We start from the raw sequence: 20,984 nt of genomic DNA on the forward strand, positions 1-20,984 counted from the left end.
GCTTCTCGTCACCATGAACCTCACATTGACTGGTTCTCGTCACCAAGAACCCCACATTGACTGGTTCTCGTCACCATGAACCCCACATTGACGTGGTTCTCAGCACCATGAACCCCACATGGACGTGGTTCTCATCACCATGAACACCACATTGACTGGTTCTCAGCACCATGAACCCCACATGGATCTGGTTTTCGTCACCATGAACCCCACATGGACCTGGTTCTCGCCACCATGAACCCCACATTGACTGGTTCTCGTCACCATGAACCCCACATTGACGTGGTTCTCAGCACCATGAACCCCACATGGACGTGGTTCTCATCACCATGAACACCACATTGACTGGTTCTCGTCACCATGAACCCCACATTGACTGGTTTTCAGCACCATTAAACCAACATGGACCTGGTTCTTGGCACCATGAACCCCACATTGACTGGTTCTCGTCACCATGAACCCCACATGGACCTGGTTCTCGGCACCATGAACCCCACATTGACTGGTTCTCGGCACCATGAACCCCACATTGACTGGTTCTCGGCACAATTATCCCCACATTGACTGGTTCTCGTCACCATGAACCCCACATGGACCTGGTTCTCGTTACCATGAACCCCACATTGACTGGTTCTAGTCACCATGAACCCCACATTGACTGGTTCTCGTCACCATGAACCCAACATGGACCTGGTTCTCGGCACCATGAACCCCACATTGACTGGTTCTCGTCACCATGAACCCCACATGGACCTGGTTCTCATCACCATGAACCCCACATTGACTGGTTCTAGTCACCATGAACCCCACATTGACGTGGTTCTCTGCACCATGAACCCCACATGGACCTGGTTCTCGGCACCATGAACCCCACATGGACGTGGTTCTCGTCACCATGAACCCCACATTGACTGGTTCTCGTCACCTTGAACCCCACGTTGACTGGTTCTGGTCACCATGAACCCGACATTGACTGGTTCTCGGCACCATGAAACCCACATGGACCTGGTTCTTGGCACCATGAATCCCACATTGATTGGTTCTCGGCACCATGAGCCCCACATGGACCTGAATCTCGTCACCATGAACCCCACGTTGACTAGTTCTCATCACCATGAACACCACATTGACTGGTTCTCTGCAGCATAACACCACATTGACTGGTTCTGGTCACCATGAACACCACATTGACTGGTTCTCTGCACCATGAACACCACATTGACTGGTTCTCGGCACCATGAACACCACATTGACTGGTGCTCAGCACCATGAACACCACATTGACTGGTTCTCTGCACCATGAACACCACCTTGATGTGGTTCTCGGCACCATGAACACCACATTGACTGGTTCTCTGCACCATGAACCCCACATTGACGTAATTCTCTGCAGCATGAACACAACATTGACGTGGTTCTCTGCACCATGAACACCACATTGACGTGGTTCTCGTCACCATGAACACCACATTGACTGGTTCTCGGCACCATGAAAACCACATTGACTGGTTCTCGGCACAATGAACACCACAGTGACGTAGTTCTCGGCACCATGAACACCACATTGACTGGTTCTCAGCACCATGAACACCACATTGACGTGGTTCTCGGCACCATGAACACCACAATGACTGGTTCTCGGCACCATGAACACCACATTGACGTGGTTTTCGGCACCATGAACACCACATTGAGTGGTTCTCGGCACCATGAACACCACATTGAGTGGTTCTCGTCACCATGAACCCCACATTGACTGATTCTCGTCACCATGAACCCCACATTTACATGGTTCTCAGCACCATGAACCCCACATGGACCTGGTTCTCATCACCATGTACCCCCCATTGACGGGTTCATGTCACTATGAACCCACACATTGACATGGTTCTCAGCACCATGCACCCCACTGGTTCTGGTCACCATGAACGCCACATTGACTGGTTCTCAGCACCATGAATGCCACATTGACTGGCTCTCAGCACCATGAACCCCACATTGACTGGTTCACGTCACCAGGAACCCCACATTGAATGGTTCTATGCACAATGAACCCCACATGGACCTGGTTCTCATCACCATGAACCCCACATTGACTGGTTCTTGTCACCATGAACCCCACATTGACTGGTTCTCATCACCATGAACCCCACATTGACTGGTTCTTGGCACCATGAACCCCACATGGACCTGGTTCTCAGCACCATGAACCCCACCTGGATCTGGTTTTCATCACCATGAACCCCACATGGACCTGGTTCTCGTCACCATTAACCTCACATTGACTGGTTCTCGTCACCATGAACCCCACATTGACTGGTTCTCGTCACCATGAACCCCACATTGACGTGGTTCTCAGCACCATGAACCCCACATGGACGTGGTTCTCATCACCATGAACACCACATTGACTGGTTCTCAGCACCATGAACCCCACATGGATCTGGTTTTCGTCACCATGAACCCCACATGGACCTGGTTCTCGCCACCATGAACCCCACATTGACTGGTTCTCGTCACCATGAACCCCACATTGACTGGTTCTCATCACCATGAACCCCACATTGACGTGGTTCTCAGCACCATGAACCCCACATGGACATGGTTCTCATCACCATGAACACCACATTGACTGGTTCTCGTCACCATGAACCCCACATTGACTGGTTTTCAGCACCATTAAACCAACATGGACCTGGTTCTTGGCACCATGAACCCCACATTGACTGGTTCTCGTCACCATGAACCCCACATGGACCTGGTTCTCGGCACCATGAACCCCACATTGACTGGTTCTCGGCACCATGAACCCCACATTGACTGGTTCTCGGCACAATTAACCCCACATTGACTGGTTCTCGTCACCATGAACCCCACATGGACCTGGTTCTCGTTACCATGAACCCCACATTGACTGGTTCTAGTCACCATGAACCCCACATTGACTGGTTCTCGTCACCATGAACCCAACATGGACCTGGTTCTCGGCACCATGAACCCCACATTGACTGGTTCTCGTCACCATGAACCCCACATGGACCTGGTTCTCATCACCATGAACCCCACATTGACTGGTTCTTGTCACCATGAACCCCACATTGACTGGTTCTCATCACCATGAACCCCACATGGACCTGGTTCTCGGGACCATGAACCCCACATGGACGTGGTTCTCGTCACCATGAACCCCACATTGACTGGTTCTCGTCCCAATGAACCCCACATGGACTGGTTCTCGTCACCATGAACACCACATTGACTGGTTCTCGGCACCATGAACACCACATTGACATAGTTCTCGGCACCATGAACACCACATTGACTGGTTCTCGGTACCATGAACACCACATTGACGTGGTTCTCGGCACCATGAACACCACAATGACTGGTTCTCATCACCATGAACCCCACATTGACTGGTTCTCGTCACCATGAACCCCACATTGACGTGGTTCTCAGCACCATGAACCCCACATGGACCTGGTTCTCGGCACCATGAACCCCACATGGACGTGGTTCTCGTCACCATGAACCCCACATTGACTGGTTCCCGTCACCATGAACCCCACATGGACCTGGTTCTCGGCACCATGAACCCCACATTGACTGGTTCTCGTCACCATGAACCCCACATTGACTGGTTCTCAGCACAATGAACCCCACATTGTCTGGTTCTCGTCACCATGAACCCCACATGGACCTGGTCCTCGTTACCATGAACCCCACATTGACTGGTTCTAGTCACCATGAACCCCACATGGACGTGGTTCTCGTCACCATGAACCCCACATTGACTGGTTCTCGTCACCATGAACCCCACATGGACCTGGTTCTCGTCACCATGAACCCCACATGGACCTGGTTCTCGTCACCATGAACCCCACATTGACTGGTTCTCGGCACCATTAACCCCACATTGACTGGTTCTCGGTACCATGAACCCCACATTGACTGGTTCTCGGCAGTATTTCTCCTTCTGATCCCGCCCGAGGGGGCGGGGCCAAAATGATACTACTCTCGTACCTTTTTGCCATGTGGCGACCATAACTACCAAGTTTTATGAATATCTGCACAACTGGCTCGGAGAAGATAGCGTCACTGACAGACAGTTGGACGGAATCCGCCGCAATTTGTGTTTGTGTTTATCTGTCCGCTCACTTATACTTGCCTACAGGTCACAATTTTAAACCGATCTTCACGAAACTTCACCAAATGGTAGAGTTCGTGGTCCGACAAAATCCTATATATTTTTAGGTCAAAAGGTCAAAAGGTCAACATCGGCCAAAGGTCAACCACTTTTTTCAAATTTCTAAAATCCTCAATTTTCATCCAATTTACTTGAAATTTGAATGGGTTTACATATCAGTTAACTGAATTCAACCAACATTTATTTTTGAGATCAGCATAGGCCAAAAGGTCAACATAGGGAAAAGGTCAACCACTTTTTTTTCCAATTTCTAAAATCCTCAATTTTCATCCAATTGACTTGGAATTTGAATCGGATTTTCATATCAGTGAACTGAATTCAACCACCAACTATTTTTGAGATCAACATAGGCCAAAAGGTCAACATAGGCCAAAGGTCAACAACAATTTCAAATTTCTAAAATCCTCAATTTTCATCCGATTCACTTGAAATTTGAATGGGATTTACATATCAGCTAACGAAATTCAACCACCAACTATTTTTGAGATCAGCATAGGCAAAAAGGTCAACACAGACCAAAGGTCAACAACTATTTAAAATGTCTAAAATCTTCAATTTTCATCCGATTGACTTGGAATTTCAATGGGATTTTCATATCAGCCAACTGAATTCAACCACCAACTATTTTTGAGATCAACATGGGCAAAAAGGTCAACACAGACCAAAGGTCAACAACTATTTAAAATGTCTAAAATCTTCAATTTTCATCCGATTGACTTGGAATTTCAATGGGATTTTCATATCAGCCAACTGAATTCAACCACCAACTATTTTTGAGATCAACATGGGCCAAAGGTCAACCACTTTATTTTGAATTTCTAAAATCCTCAATTTTCATCCAATTAGCTTGAAATGTAAAAAGGATTTTCATATCAGCTTACTGAAACCAACCACCAACTATTTTTGAGGTCAACATCGGCCAAAAGGTCAACATAGGCCAAATTTCTAAAATTGTCAATTTTCATCCGATTAACTTAAACTTTGAAGACGATTTGCATATCAGGTCACTGAATTCTACCACAAAATATTTTTGAGGTCAAAAGGATGCTCTACTGAGTGCCTTTCTACTTTGTTCTGTTTTGCCAAGTGTCGCTCTATGAGTGATTTTTCATCTGTCTGATGAAATCTGTGTGTCACCATTTCATCTGTCTGTGTGTCACCATTTTTCTCAGAGATGGCTGAACGGATCTTCGTCAAATTTTCAGAGGTTCATCAGTGAGGTGAGTACCTGGGAGTGTTTTAGGCCAAAAAAAAAAAATTTTTTTTGAAGAAAAAAAAGTTCGTTTATGGGGATTTTTTTTTAATCGCTCCAAATCGCATAAATAATCACCAGACATTTTGAACACAAATAAAAAAACAATTCCGGAAGCGGTCGAAGTTGGTGGAAGGGCTTCTTCTTCTTCCTGAACGTCATCAAACTAAACTCAGAAACGTGATCTACGGTACATTCAGCAGCGTATATTCAACAAAAAGGTAAAATAATGATTTGACATTTGTGATGGATTCTGATTTGGATGTAATTGCTTTTCCATTATATTTTCCCTCATTTCAAATATGTTATTGTGCCTTTTTCGCTTGAGCAACGCCGGGTACTCCAGCTATAAACACTTTTATAGCTCATTCAGGGGTCGCGGCCTCATTCAGGGGTGTGGGAGACTGGCTGCGGCTGAGGGGCGTAAATTCTCTATGTAAATGTGTACCATGTAGCGCCACCTGGTGATGGTGGCAGAGGGTATTACAATTTCCTTTTTTTTTTTTTTTTACCAGTGCAACACTGAGGTTATGAAGCACTGTTTACACGGGAAATTTATTTCCTCCTTCCCTTTGCCCCCTCCCCCAACGGGTACTCCTGCTCGTAAATAATAAATCAAATAGTTGATTAATCAATAAATCAAAAAATTCCTTTATACCTACATCACTTTGTAACTGTCGTGTCCGAATATCAGCTTCCTAGCTCAAAAGGTGCTTGCGATATTGCCCAGATGAGAAAGAAAATAAATGTGATTGATAAATCCATAATAATTAAGTAACGAATCAATTAATTGATTGTTCAAAAAACAAAAAATACAGTTTTTGCCAAAGCACTTGCTCAACATTATGCCGAAATTTCAGCTTCCTAGCTCAAAGGAGATATCTCCCGGACAAACAAACAAACAAACAAGAAAACAACCATGGTGAAAACTGAGTAGTACTCCCTTTCAGCGCGCGTCTGGATTTTTTCCCAAGAATATGATTTAGAGAACACACAATGACTATAACGTCGTGAACACGTGTATATATGACTACGCCACCGCACAGATGCACACGACTTGGCGTTCGACTCGGTGAAGATGGGTAACAAGATGGCGCCTTGCGGTCATGTGATCACGTATCCTCCAATCATGATCGTTTTCGCTGAAACAGAAATGGCCAGACCTTGGTATTCTATGGATCTGCACAGTTCAACCCCTCCCTGCGCACTCAAGAAAGCACTCCAACGAAACAATATTGATAAGAGGAACGCCTGGCTTGGCAAGCGATAGCAAACACCTCCGTATTCTTCTTCATTGTGTTCGTATATTATCGAGGTATTTTATTTGATTTTCCAGTTTTCACGGTTGTTTCACATAATTTAATTTCGCTTCACGGCCAAATTCCCAAATCAGTCTGAAAATAACGAATATTCTTTAGTTTCACGCTCTCGGTAATCTCCGTCGGCCCCCCCTCCCTCCCCCCTATTGGTCTCAAGTGTGTTAGGGCGGTTAAGGGGTTGGGGTTGGACCTCCCGCCGGTTAACACAGCCAATAAAGTGTCCCTATGGCCGCCTTGGACCCTCGTGGTTCCAAGAATTCACTTGGATTTACAGAGTATGACAGACAGGGACAATCCCGTCGCGACAAGTAACATGGCTGTGGAATTCATCCACAAGTTGTGGAGCCAATCTCTCCATGCTTATACAGATGGCTCCAAAGATCCGGGTCTTGGCCGCACTGCGGCTGCCTTCTGCATCCCCGATGTGAAGGTGACCAAGGCTTTCAGGCTTTCAGACCACCTGTCGGTATTTTCGGCAGAACTTTATGCAATTGTTTTGGCTCTTGAATGGATTATAGACCTTTAATCCCCTCAGCGCGGTCATATTTTCCGACTCCCTCTCGGCACTGACAGCGCTTAGGTCGTTCCAGCCTGGCAGTAGGAACGAATTGGTTCTGGAGGTAATTCACCTCGTAAGTTTGGCCCATTGGAGGGGCACGGTCGTCGATCTATGCTGGGTCCCGGCCCGTGTGGGCATTGCAGGCAACGAAGTGTGTGACCAGGCGGCCAAACGCGTCCTCAATCTGGACCTCGAAACCCCGGTTCCGCTAGGCCAGGCAGACCTCTCTAATTTAATTAAACAGAAAATTAATGTTATAGGGCAAGGTCAGTGGGACTCCTCCCCTAAGGGGTGGTGGTGTCACAAGGTGCATCCATCGATCGCGTCCTTGGGGTCGTCTCCCCGGCTCCCTCGCAGGGAGCAGTCTATCTTATCTCGACTTAGAATTGGACATTGTTTTCTCAATTTTTATCTTCACAGGATCGGGGGCCATCCCTCGGGGTGGTGCGATCGGTGTAAGGTTCCCGAAGATCTGGACCATGTTTTTTCCTTTTGTCCGCGTTATCCTTTTGTCCGCGTTTTTCCTTTATCGCGATCGGTGTAAGACGCTAGATCTCGTCTTCAGCTTTCTGTCCGCGGAATGGGGATCACGTGGTCAGGTCTACCGGAAGCCTTTTGCTGGCTGGATCTGAAACATCCTGGGTTTTGTAGAACAGTTTTAAAGTTTATCAAAGAGACGGGGTTAGCAGTGTGAGGCTCTAGTTTTCCAGTGTTAACCTCCTGGTTGGTTTGTTTGGATGTTAGATTGTTAGGGTGCGTGGCGTATATAGAGCCTGGCGGCTCTGAAAGCGCCATTAAACCTCAAAAAAGAAGAAAAAAACGAATATTCTTTAAACAACAACAACAATAACATGACGGGTACGGCACCCATCACGCATGCGCTGTTTCCGCCTTCCGGCATTGCGCGAATTGTTGCGCATCAGCGGCGCCCATGGGGAGTATTTCAGCGGCGCGTTTAAAGCGAGAATTCAAGGATGTGCTCGACAGTGAAGAGGTGAGTAAAACGACACCGGACTCGTGAATTTTATTCCGGTCTCTCGACCATGTTGGCCAAGAGTCGTATCCGTAAACCCTCCGACCTTCCTCGTTTCATCTCGCACCCTGTCCCATCCCATGATCCGATACTTTACTTGCTCTGTTTCATCTCGCACCTCGTCCCATGATCCGATACTTGCTCTGTTTCATCTCGCACCTCGTCCCATGATCCGATACTTGCTCTGTTTCATCTCGCACCTCGTCCCATGATCCGATACTTGCTCTGTTTCATCTCGCACCTCGTCCCATGATCCGATACTTGCTCTGTTTCATCTCGCACCTCGTCCCATGATCCGATACTTGCTCTGTTTCATCTCGCACCCCGTCCCATGATCCGATACTTGCTCTGTTTCATCTCGCACCCTGTCCCATCCCATGATCCGATACTTGCTCTGTTTCATCTCGCACCTCGTCCCATGATCCGATACTTGCTCTGTTTCATCTCGCACCTCGTCCCATGATCCGATACTTGCTCCGTTTCATCTCGCACCTCGTCCCATGATCCGATACTTGCTCTGTTTCATCTCGCACCTCGTCCAATGATCCGATACTTACTCTGTTTCATCTCACACCCCGTCCCATGATCCGATACTTGCTCCGTTTCATCTCGCACCTCGTCCCATGATCCGATACTTGCTCTGGTTCATCTCACGCCTCGTCCCATGATCCGATACTTGCTCTGTTTCATCTCACACCTCGTTCCATGATCCGATACTTGCTCTGTTTCATCTCACACCTCGTTCCATGATCCGATACTTGCTCTGTTTCATCTCGCACCTCGTCTCATAATCCGATACTTGCTCGGTTTCATCTCGCACCTCGTCTCATAATCCGATACTTGCTCGGTTTCATCTCACACCTCGTCTCATAATCCGATACTTGCTCGGTTTCATCTCGCACCTCGTCCCATGATCCGATACTTGCTCGGTTTCATCTCACACCTCGTCCCATGATCCGATACTTGCTCGGTTTCATCTCGCACCTCGTCCCATGATCCGATACTTGCTCGGTTTCATCTCACACCTCGTCCCATGATCCGATACTTGCTCGGTTTCATCTCGCACCTCGTCCCATGATCCGATACTTGCTCGGTTTCATCTCGCACCTCGTCCCATGATCCGATACTTGCTCTGTTTCATCTCACACCCCGTCCCATGATCCGATACTTGCTCTGTTTCATCTCGCACCTCGTCCCATAATCCGATACTTGTTCGGTTTCATCTCACACCTCGTCCCATAATCCGATACTTGCTCGGTTTCATCTCGCACCTCGTCCCATGATCCGATACTTGCTCTGTTTCATCTCACACCCCGTCCCATGATCCGATACTTGCTCTGTTTCATCTCGCACCTCGTCCCATAATCCGATACTTGCTCGGTTTCATCTCGCACCTCGTCCCATAATCCGATACTTGCTCGGTTTCATCTCGCACCTCGTCCCATGACCGATACTTGCTCGGTTTCATCTCTCACCCTGTCCCATAATCCGATACTTGCTCGGTTTCATCTCTCACCCTGTCCCATAATCCGATACTTGCTCGGTTTCATCTCGCACCTCGTCCCATGATCCGATACTTGCTCGGTTTCATCTCACCTCGTTCCATGATCCGATACTTGCTCTGTTTCATCTTGCACCTCGTTCCATGATCCGATACTTGCTGTGGTTCATCTCACACCTCGTTCCATGATCCGATACTTGCTCGGTTTCATCTCACACCCCGTCCCATAATCCGATACATGCTCAGTTTCATCTCTCACCCCATCCCATGATCCAATACTTGCTCGGTTTCATCTCGCACCTCGTCCCATGATCCGATACTTGCTCGGTTTCATCTCGCACCCCGTCCCATGATCCGATACTTGCTCTGTTTCATCTCGCACCTCGTTCCATGATCTGATACTTGCTCTGTTTCATCTCACACCTCGTTCCATGATCCGATACTTGCTCGGTTTCATCTCACACCCCGTCCCATAATCCGATACATGCTCAGTTTCATCTCACACCTCATTCCATGATCCGATACTTGCTCAGTTTCATCTCTCACCCTGTCCCATGATCCGATACTTGCTCAGTTTCATCTCTCACCCCGTCCCATGATCCGATACTTGCTCAGTTTCGCCTCTCATCCTGTCCCATGATCCGATAGTTGCTCAGTTTCCTCTCACACCTCGTCCCATGATGCGATACTTGCTCGGTTTCATCTCACACCTCGTCCCATGATCCGATACTTGCTCGGTTTCATCTCACACCTCGTCCCATGATCCGATACTTGCTCAGTTTCATCTCGCACCCTGTCCCATGATCCGATACTTTCTCTGTTTCATCTCACACCTCGTTCCATGATCGGATACTTGCTCTGTTTCATCTCACACCTCGTTCCATGATCCGATACTTGCTCTGTTTCATCTCACACCTCGTCCCATGATCCGATACTTGCTCAGTTTCATCTCGCACCCTGTCCCATGATCCGATACTTGCTCTATTTCATCTCACACCTCGTTCCATGATCCGATACCTGCTCTGTTTCATCTCACACCTCGTTCCATGATCCGATACTTGCTCTGTTTCATCTCACACCTCTTCCCATGATCCGATACTTGCTCAGTTTCATCTTGCACCTCGTCCCATGATCCGATACTTGCTCTGTTTCATCTCGCACCTCGTTCCATGATCCGATACCTGCTCTGTTTCATCTCACACCTCGTTCCATGATCCGATACTTCCTCAGTTTCATCTCACACCTCATTCCATGATCCGATACTTGCTCAGTTTCATCTCACACCTCGTTCTGTGATCCGATACTTGCTCAGTTTCATCTCACGCCTCGTCCCATGATCCGATACTTGCTCTGTTTCATCTCGCACCTCGTTCCATGATCCGATACTTGTTCAGTTACATCTCTCATCCCGTCCCATGATCCGATACTTGCTCAGTTTCATCTCACACCTCGTCCCGTGATCCAATACATGCTCAGGTTAATCTCACACCTCGTCCTATGATCCGATACTTGCTCAGTTTCATCTCGCACCTCGTTCCATGATCCGATACTTGCTCAGTTGCATCTCTCATCCCGTCCCATGATCCGATACTTGCTCAGTTTCATCTCGCACCTCGTCCCATGATCCAATACATGCTCAGGTTAATCTCACACCTCGTCCCATGATCCGATACTTGCTCTGTTTCATCTCGCACCCTGTCCTATGATCCGATACTTGCACGGTTTCATCTCAACTTGTCCCATGATTCGATACCTGCTCGGTTTGATCTCTCACCCCGTCCCATGATCTTATATTGGCTTGGTTTTATCTCACCCCGTCCAATGATACCGATACTTGCTCGGTTTTTTTCTCGCACCCCATCCCATGACCCAGTACTTGCTCGGTTTCATCTCACACCCTGTCCCATGACCCGATACTTACTTGGTTTCATCTCACACCTCGTCCCATGATCCTATACTTGCTCTGTTTCATCTCGCACCTCGTCCCATGACCCGATACTTGCTCTGTTTCATCTCGCACCTCGTCTCATCGACCGATACTTGCTCGGTTTCATCTCACACCTCGTCCCATGACCCGATACTTTCTCGGTTTCATATCACACCCACTCCCATGATCCGATACTTGCTCGGTTTCATCTCGCACCTCGTCCCATGACCCGATACTTGCTCGGTTTCATCTCGCACCTCATCCCATGACCCGATAGTTGCACGGTTTTATCTCACACTTCATCCCATGACCCGATACCTGCTTAGTTTCATCTCACATTCCGTACCATGATTTGATACTTGCTCGGTTTCATCTCACCTCGTCCCATGACCCGATACTTGCTCGGTTTCATCTCGCACCTCATCCCATGACCCGATAGTTGCCCGGTTTTATCTCACACTTCATCCCATGACCCGATACATGCTCGGTTTCATCTCACATGCCGTCCCATGATTTGATACTTGCACGGTTTCATCTCGCACCTCGTCCCATGACCTGTTACTTGCTCTTTCATATCACACCCTGTCTCATGACCTCATCTTTGGCAAAGATGAGTTGAATTGGAGCAGATGAAATGACCTCACAACGTGTACATTTGTCGAGCATTGTGTTTTTTCATTGTTTATTGATTCCCTTGGAGTGACGAGATGGATTAATCGATTCCTGGGCTAGCAAGATGAAGCTTTGAGTAGTGGTTGAAGGAGATGGGAGTTTGTCCTTTATAAAGTCCTTTGTCCTTGCAGCAGAAAGAGGACATGCGCTTAAATTTGAGTTTGATAGGTTTTACCTGGAAGCATTGTGGATGGAGGAGTACATTGATTTTAAGGCATGACTCGTAGGTATAGTTTTGGGCATGGTTGGGTGATTTGTATGTGCAGGTGTCGTTGTCGTGACGTCTGCGGGAGGGTCTCGTCAACAGGTGAATGTGCTGTTGGGTTTTTCATCCTTCCTGCAATCCTTCCCACCCTCTCCCATTTTTTATTTTATTTGAGGAAAAAAACAAGGTTTTTGATATTTTTTTCCAAGATGGCCACCACATGGTTGGGTCTACCAGACCAAAGACTAGTGCGACAACCACCACACATTCCACATACCATCACAGATGATGTTGGCCACATACCCGATAAGTCAACATCTACTGCTACTAGATATATGTGGACCTGCACTCATGACGTGAGCTGTCTGGTAGTTGTAATTGATGGGCGACCCACCCCACCCTACCCCCTGATTGAAATTCAGTCGATTATCCAAATTGTTTTTGTGTTGAGAGGTTGTCCATGATTGGCAAAATGGCCTCCCATGTCCAATTTGTTTGTATATCCTTGTAGATATCGTTTTTATCTCACCTGGAATGTAGTTCCATGGAGCTTATGCGATGGCGCGGCATCCAACCGTCGGTCGGTAAACACTTGCAACTTCTTCTCCGAAACCGCTGATGGGATTGTGACCAAACTTGGCACAAATTATCTTTGGTATGATGCAACTCAAGTTTGTTCACAGCATTAAATATATCGGGGTTTAATGGGGTTTAATGGGGTCTACTGGGTCAAAGTGGGTCCAGGTTAGACCCCCCCAAAATAGGAATTTGCTTTTTTCTCTGAAACGACACACACTATTTCGATGAAACTTGACTACAACCCTCATCACCCATGATGTACCAATGTTTTTTCCCGGCACTAAGAAAATGGAAGTCTGGAGGGATAAGGGGGGTCAAAGTGGGTCTGGGTTTGACCCCCCCCCCCCTCCCCAAATAGGTATTTGCTTTCTTTTCTGAAACTACACAAACAATTTCGATGAAACCTGACCACAACCTTCATCACCCGTGATGTACCAAAGTTTGTTCATGGTATTTAAAAAAAATTGGGCCCTGTGGCAGGTAGGTAATTTTTTAAAATACAGGTGGTGGGGGGGGGGCAGGGGGGGATTGCCCCCTGGTGTTGGTGTTGGGCTAGCGGCTAGGGTGCCAGCTTTAGGATCCAAGGATCCTGGGTTCGAATCCCGGTCGATTGCTGAATTAACGCCAGGGGGGTTGACTCAGCCTGTCATCCTTCCGAGGTCGGCAAATTGAGTACCAGCTCACTGGTAATTCCCTGCTTGTCATAAAAAGGCGACAAAAAGGGTTGGCGTCAGGAAGGGCATCCGGCCATAAAACATTGCTTCAAAAAGGGGACCAAAAAACAACAACAACCACGGTCCCCGAAAAAGGCCAACCCCTGCTTTGCGGGGAAAAATGGCCTCTAAAGGTGTTTTTTTTTCTTTTTTTTCTGAAATGACACACACAATTTCGATGAAACTTGACCACAACCTTCATCACCCGTGATGTACCAAAGTTTGTTCATGGCATTTAAAAAAAATTGGGCCCTTTGGCAGGTAGGTAACTAAAAAAAATACAGGTGGTGGGGGGGGGGGGGGGCAGGGTGGGGTTGCCCCCAAAAAATATATATTTTGTCTGTTTAAAGTCTTATGATTACGTTCGTATGCTTCTACATGCTGCCCTGTCTTCTAGCAACCATTGAAATTGGTTCAAAATACCGCGATACTGTTTAAAATACCTTTAGTCGGCGTAGTATACTGCTTTATTCTACCAGCTGAGCATCTAGGGGTATTTCCCATATTTTTATGATGTTATTCACTGTATGTGGTTTTGTTTCAAATGTTTGTATCTTTGATTGGCTGCCATTCAAATGGTATTTATTGGTTCCCGATGTTTAATATGACTTGAGTTGTATATAACTTGTGCGGCTAAGTTAACCAATGTGAAATTTCGCTGTTTGTAATCATTTATTTTTGTGACTGAAATATTCTTCAACTCCCAGGTAATGAACAACCAAATAAAAATTGAGTTGCTGGATGACAACTTCATGGAGCTTCGGGGTGAGATAGCTGGACCCCCAGACACCCCATATGAAGGTTAGCGGAGCACATCCACCTGCACAATCCACCTGCACCATCCACCTGCTGCTTTGAGTTTGTGTTCATCAAAAGTTTTCTAGCACTGAGAACTTTTGTACGAAGGTACCAGAAAGCAACCCCCGTAGATGTGCAATGTTGTGCTCATTCGGCGTATGAAGCATAATTACCTGAAGCCGTTGCTGTTACCGACGTTCTGTATTACTGAGAATAGTAGGACAGATTTTTCTTAGTGTGCCATTTATTAACAAAAAGACGACAATGTTCCAAAAACTTTGAGTCGTTTTTGTCTTCACAGGTGGAAAGTACTTGTTGGAGATAAAAATTCCTGACACCTACCCATTTAATCCACCTAAGGTATGTCTTCCCTGTTTACATACTCTCCATTTCTTTTTGACAATTATGCTTTGCAAACCTTGCTCAAAATGGATTCCGCAGCTTCATTTATTTACTTATTTTGGATGCAGGGACTGACATGATTCCAGTTTCCTGTGTACCTCACTTCCTGTGTACCTCACTTCCTGTGTACCTCACTTCCTGTGTGATCACTTCCTGTGTCCTCGGATCGTTACTGTATAAAAGCGGGTCAGCCGGCGACATGCGGGCTGCCTTTGATCCACTCCATGCTACGTTCCCTCTTAAGGTCTTCAAGCCCTGCTTAGGCCTCTTCTTGTGCACCTGGCCACCATTGTGTTGATTAAAGCCTACCTAAAGGCCTACTTGTCTTTTCTGCTCTGCTCTGCCACAACAGGGACTTTCTGGAGATTTCTCGAATTGCATCACTTGCCCCCTAAAGCATTTGATGCATTGCTGGCAATGGTTGCCCATCACTCATTTCAGCCCAGGATGGTGTCTTCTCAAGTCGAGGCCAGATTATCCTTTACTGCTCTCGATAATGTACTAAGACTCTCAATAATACAACAACACAACAACAACATGCATTTTAAGGCCATTTTCCCTGCTAGAGCGGGGGTTAGCCTTGCGGTCCCCATGACAATCTTCTCCATCTTGCCCTATTTTCTGCATCTCTCCTTGTTAACCCCCTTGCCCGCATTTCTTCTTCCACCATCTTTAGCCAAGTCTTTCTCGGTCTTCCCCGTCCTCTACTTCCTTCTACATTCATTTCCATCACTCTTCTCAACTCGTCAATTTCATCCTTCCTCAACACATGACCAAACCATCTCAACCTGTTCCTCTTCACAGCATCAATCACAGGCTCTATTCCCATCATTTTTCGCAATTCATCATTTGTCTTCCTCTCTCTCAACGACACTCCGCACATCCATCGAACCATTCGCATTTCCACCCTTTCCAACCTTCGTTGCTGCTCTACGTTCATTACCCATGTCTCGCTCCCATAAATCATAACACTTCTCACACATGCAGCATACACCTTTCCCTTCAGCTTCAACGACACTCCCCTCATCATCAGCACGCCACTCAGTTCCCGAAACTTCTTCCATGCACATCTCACTCTAGCAACCGTTGCCGAGTCTGATCCACCTTCTCCATTCAGCATGTCTCTGATGTAGCAAAATGTTTTCACACCTTCCAGCTTGACGCCGTCTCCAAGATCCAACTCAACATTTCCTCCATCTGCAGCTCCATCTGCAGCTCCCTCTGTACACACCTTACATTTGAATGTAGCTGCCACACTGGTTAATGACCCTCTCAGACCACTACATTTTTGATGAACCCACTCAGCGCACATTGTACATTGAATGGAGTTCACTCCGACACCCTTCCTGCACACAGCACAGGGCCACTTCCCAGTTCTTTCCACCTCACCACATGCTTTACCACTTGCCATCACCTTCGTCTTTCCGATATTCACCTTCAGACCTTTTGTCTCCATACATTCCTTCCACTTGTTCATACTTTCTGCAATCAACACCAGATCATCTGCATACAACAACTCCCACGGTAAACCCTCCTTTACGTTCTGAGCCAGCACCTCCATCACATCTACAAATAGTAGTGGACTTGGTACCGACCCCTGATGCACTCCCACCTTCACCTCAAACTCACCACTGTTCCCGTCCTTTGTCCTTACAGCTGTGCGCGCTCTTTTGTACATTGCCATCACTACTCTGATCAACCATACCTCCACTCCTAACTTCCTCATTGCCCATGTCAATACTTTGCGTGGAACCCTATCGAATGCTTTCTCCTGATCAACAAACCCAAGAAACAACTTCTTCCTCTTCTCCATGTACTTCTCCTGCAACTGCCTCACAATAAAAAGCGCGTCTGTCGTTCCTCTTCCTGGCATAAATCCAAACTGCATTTCGTCGAACTTCACTTTGTTCCTTATCCTCCTCTCCAACACCCTTTCCAATACCTTCATTCCATGCTCCAATAACTTTATCGCTCGATACGAGCCACAGTCCAGAGGGTCACCTTTCTCCTTGTATAGAGGGATGAGGGTACTCAGTTCCCAATCCACTGGAATGCGGCCTTCTTTCACCACCAGATTGCAGATCTCTGTCATTCTCTTCACACCCGAACTTCCTGCTGCTTTCAACATATCTCCCACAACTCCCGTCGGCCTCCCGCTTTTCTACTCTTCATTGCTTTTATCGCTTCCTCAACTTCCTTCTCAGTTATCTTCTCCGCCGGTCCTAAAACTGGGTTACTCTCTATGTTGCCATCCAATTCATTCTCTGTATTCAACAGACTCTCAATAATGATGATGTATAATGTACTCGATAATGCTCTCGATAAATAAGACTTTGTAATTTGTACTTTTGCTTTTCGGTAGATGAGGAGAATGAGGAGAATGAGGAGAATGAGGATCACGCTTATTTATACTTTCAACTTTATCCTTTATTTTTATGCCTCCGCCGACAAAGTCCCCAGAGGCATTATGTTTTTGGGTTGTCCATCCGTCCGTACGGGCTCAACCTCGTTTTTCTCAGCAACCATATGTCCGATTGAGACTAAACTTTCAGGATAGGAGTGACACCCATGCAGAATGTTTTTATGATAAATGTGACATCATAGGTCACCTGGTATGGCAGCCATCTTGGATTAAAAGCAAATAATTAAAAATATATGTCTCGGAAACCTCTGAATGGAAAAATTAGAAACTTGGCACATTGTCAAGTACTCCCAATGGGGAAGAAAAGCATGATAATGTTGACATAGGTGAAGTGGTATACCAGCCAAAAATGTTTTAATCAAATTCATTATCTTAAAAATCTGAAATTGCATGCACATGATATATGACCCATTTGTATTGAAATATTAAATTTATGACATCATAGGTCATATGGCTTGGCAGCCATATTGGATTGAAGGAAAATATTAAATAATTGTATCTGAAACCTTTAACCCTATGGATGTGAAATTTTACAAATATCATCTGAGAGCACTGTTGCATCTAGCTTGAAAATTATGTCGTAGGCCATGTGGCTTGGCAGCCATCTTGGATAGAAAAACGAACCTTATCCGATCAACACAAAACTTCACAAACGTGATCCCCCACTCATACATATGCAGAGTGATGGCATCTTCCCGTTGTGGGACTATGCGGAGGCATATTGGCAGAAAAGTCGCATTGTTCTAGTTCTTTTTAAAACCTATAACCATGCACATCACTGATATACAATGGTATTGTAGACTCTCATTTAAAAGATGAATAAACTTTGAGATTAACTGTGCTAAAATATTTACAAAACTGAAAACAATAAATCTTCCAACAAAACTGAACACTAAAATAGAACTCTAAGATAGAATTGTGAGGAAACATAGATCTGGGAAAAGCTATATAAAACAATTTGTAGAGTGTTGAAAGTTCCCAAGAGCACAGTGAGCTCCATCAAGAAATGGAAAGAATATGGAACTATCCAGACTCTTCCCAGAGCTGGACGTCTGACCAAACTGAGCAACCGGGCAAGAATGACCTCTGTGAGGGAGGTGACCAATAACCCAATGACCACTCTGACAGAACTACAGAGTTCCTTGACTAGATGGGAGAACCTGCCAGGACAACAGTCTCTACAGCACTTCACAAATCAAGGCTTGATGAGGGTGGCCTGACGGATGCCACTTGTGAGAAAAAGGTACATGACAGCACGCCTTGAGTTTGCAAAAAGGCGCAAGAAAAACTTACATGAGGCAAATGATTCTGTGGCCTGATGAGGTGAAAATTGAACTCTTTGCGCTGAATACAAAATGATATGTCTAGCGGAAACCGAGCACAGCTCATCACCCATCTAACACCACCCCTACTGTGAAACATGGTGGTGGCAGCATCATGCTATGGGGATGCTTTTTAGAAGCAGGGACTGGGAGACTTGTAAGAATAGAGGGAACAATGAATGGAGCCAAATACAGGTAAATCCTTGAGGAGAACTTGCTTCAGAGTGTGAAAGACCTTAGATTGCGGCAAAGATTTACGTTCCAAAAGGACAATGCCCCCAATCTTACAGCCAGAGCAACACTGGAATGGCTTCAGAACAAGAACATGAAAGTCCTTGAGTAAAAAAAAAAAAAAAACACCTTTAGAGGCCATTTTTCCCCGCAAGCGGGGGTTGGCCTTTTTCGGGGACCGTGGTTGTTGTTGTTTTTCGGTCCCCTTTTTGAAGCAATGTTTTACGGCCGGATGCCCTTCCTGCCGCCAACCCTTTTTGTCGCCTTTTACGACAAGCAGGGAATTACCAGTGAACTGGTACTCAATTTGCCGACCTCGGAAGGATGACAGGCTGAGTCAACCCCCCTGGCGTTAATTCAGCAATCGACCAGGATTCGAACCCAGGATCCTAGGATCCTAAGCCGGCACCCTGACCGCTAAGCCAACACCAGGGATAATGAAAGTCCTTGAGTGGTACAGCGAAAGTCCAGACATGAATCCCATTGAGAATCTATGGAAAAAAACTTGAAAATTGCTGTTCATCGATGCTTTCCATCCAACCTGACAGAGCTTGAGCAAATCTGCAAGGAAGAATGGGAGAAACTCCCAAAATCCAGACGTGCAAAGCTGATAGACATTCCCAAGAAGACTAAGCTGTAATCGCTGCGAAAAGAGCTTCTTCAAAGTATTGACTCGGGGTTGAATACTTATGTAAATTCGATATTTCTTTATTTCATTTTAAAATATTTTGTAAGCGTTTATTTAATTTTTTTTTTTAATTCCACTGATATTGTGGGGTATTTATTATGTGTAGATCAGTGACAAAAAAATCTCGATTTAATGTATTTTTAATTCAGGGTGTAACACAACAAAATGTGAAAAAGTCAAGGGGTGTGAATACATTCTGAAGGCCCTGAATGTACAATCAAAAGCAGTACCCCCTCCCTATGTGGCCTTTCCGCCCTCAGTTTCCTACACAGTCAACTTCCATACAATAGGCCAGGTTCTGGCATTCCATTCTCAATTGTTGTTTCGTATGCAGCCTGTGGTTGCTAATTGCATTATTTCTGGAAGCATAGCTGTGCCGCTGATGCAGTGCCCCTGTTTCCAGTAAACTTGTACTCATTTCCCGACTTCGGAGGGATGACAGGCTGAGTCATTCCACTTGGTGTTAATTCAACGGAATTACAGGAGCTCAAACTGAATACCCTAAGATGTTAAGCCAGCCGCCTTAACTGTTTATCCACCACCAGGCTTATTTCAAGAAGTGAGAGACAGAAATGGAGACGAGTGGTAGAAGTGACGAATCCACTTGCCACTTGCAGCAGCCCTTATTATTGGAATCTCCTGTGATGAAGCTGAGTCTATGGGTCTATCGCTTCGCAATCTCAAACAGATCGGTGGTCTCTCTGTCTTCTACAGCCTCCTCATTGGTCTTGCACCCTCTGCTCTTTCCGTGCTTGGTCTCCCCCCTCCAGGTTTCTGCAGGGCTCATTTTTCCTTGTTCCCTTTTGTTGTTACTGTACTTTATTTGCAGAATTGAATGTAGTCCATTGGTCACTTCAGACAAATGCATGGTTATTGAGAAAGTTTGTTCTTGCAGATGTTGCCTGTTTTTGAATCTCGGCCACATTACCCTTTTCCCCTCTCTCCAGGTGCGGTTCATCACAAGTATATGGCATCCTAACATCAGTTCTGTGACTGGTGCCATTTGTCTGGACATACTTAAAGACCAGTGGTATGCTTTATTCCCAATGACATATTTTGGCTTCCTACTCATACCTGGTCAGAGACAGGATGATGTTGCTCATATGACATACAAATATCTGTTTTTGTATATCATACATACAAAAGACATGTTC

The 20,984-nt window shown here is 46.1% G+C and overlaps 1 protein-coding gene across 2 annotated transcripts in view; it reads left to right on the plus strand.

Moving 5' to 3' along the window:
- Positions 1-7,626: 7,626 nt before the first annotated feature.
- The window catches only part of LOC137437507 (ubiquitin-conjugating enzyme E2 K), a 27,589-nt gene continuing 14,231 nt past the window's right edge, over positions 7,627-20,984 (plus strand). Inside the window, exons 1-4 of one of the 2 annotated variants that reach the window (XM_068131883.2) lie at positions 7,627-8,331; positions 14,675-14,768; positions 15,067-15,125; positions 20,778-20,860. In XM_068131883.2, the coding sequence (XP_067987984.1) occupies positions 8,269-8,331; positions 14,675-14,768; positions 15,067-15,125; positions 20,778-20,860 (299 nt within the window). In that variant the 5' untranslated portion in view covers positions 7,627-8,268. Of the gene's footprint in view, positions 8,332-14,674; positions 14,874-15,066; positions 15,126-20,777; positions 20,861-20,984 lie in introns of both variants that reach the window. The other variant, XM_078766000.1, reaches the window with a different exon arrangement.

The sequence above is a fragment of the Myxine glutinosa genome, chromosome 12, assembly GCF_964187855.1.
Source record: "Myxine glutinosa chromosome 12, kmMyxGlut1.1, whole genome shotgun sequence".
Classification (NCBI taxonomy): Eukaryota; Metazoa; Chordata; class Myxini; order Myxiniformes; family Myxinidae; genus Myxine; species Myxine glutinosa.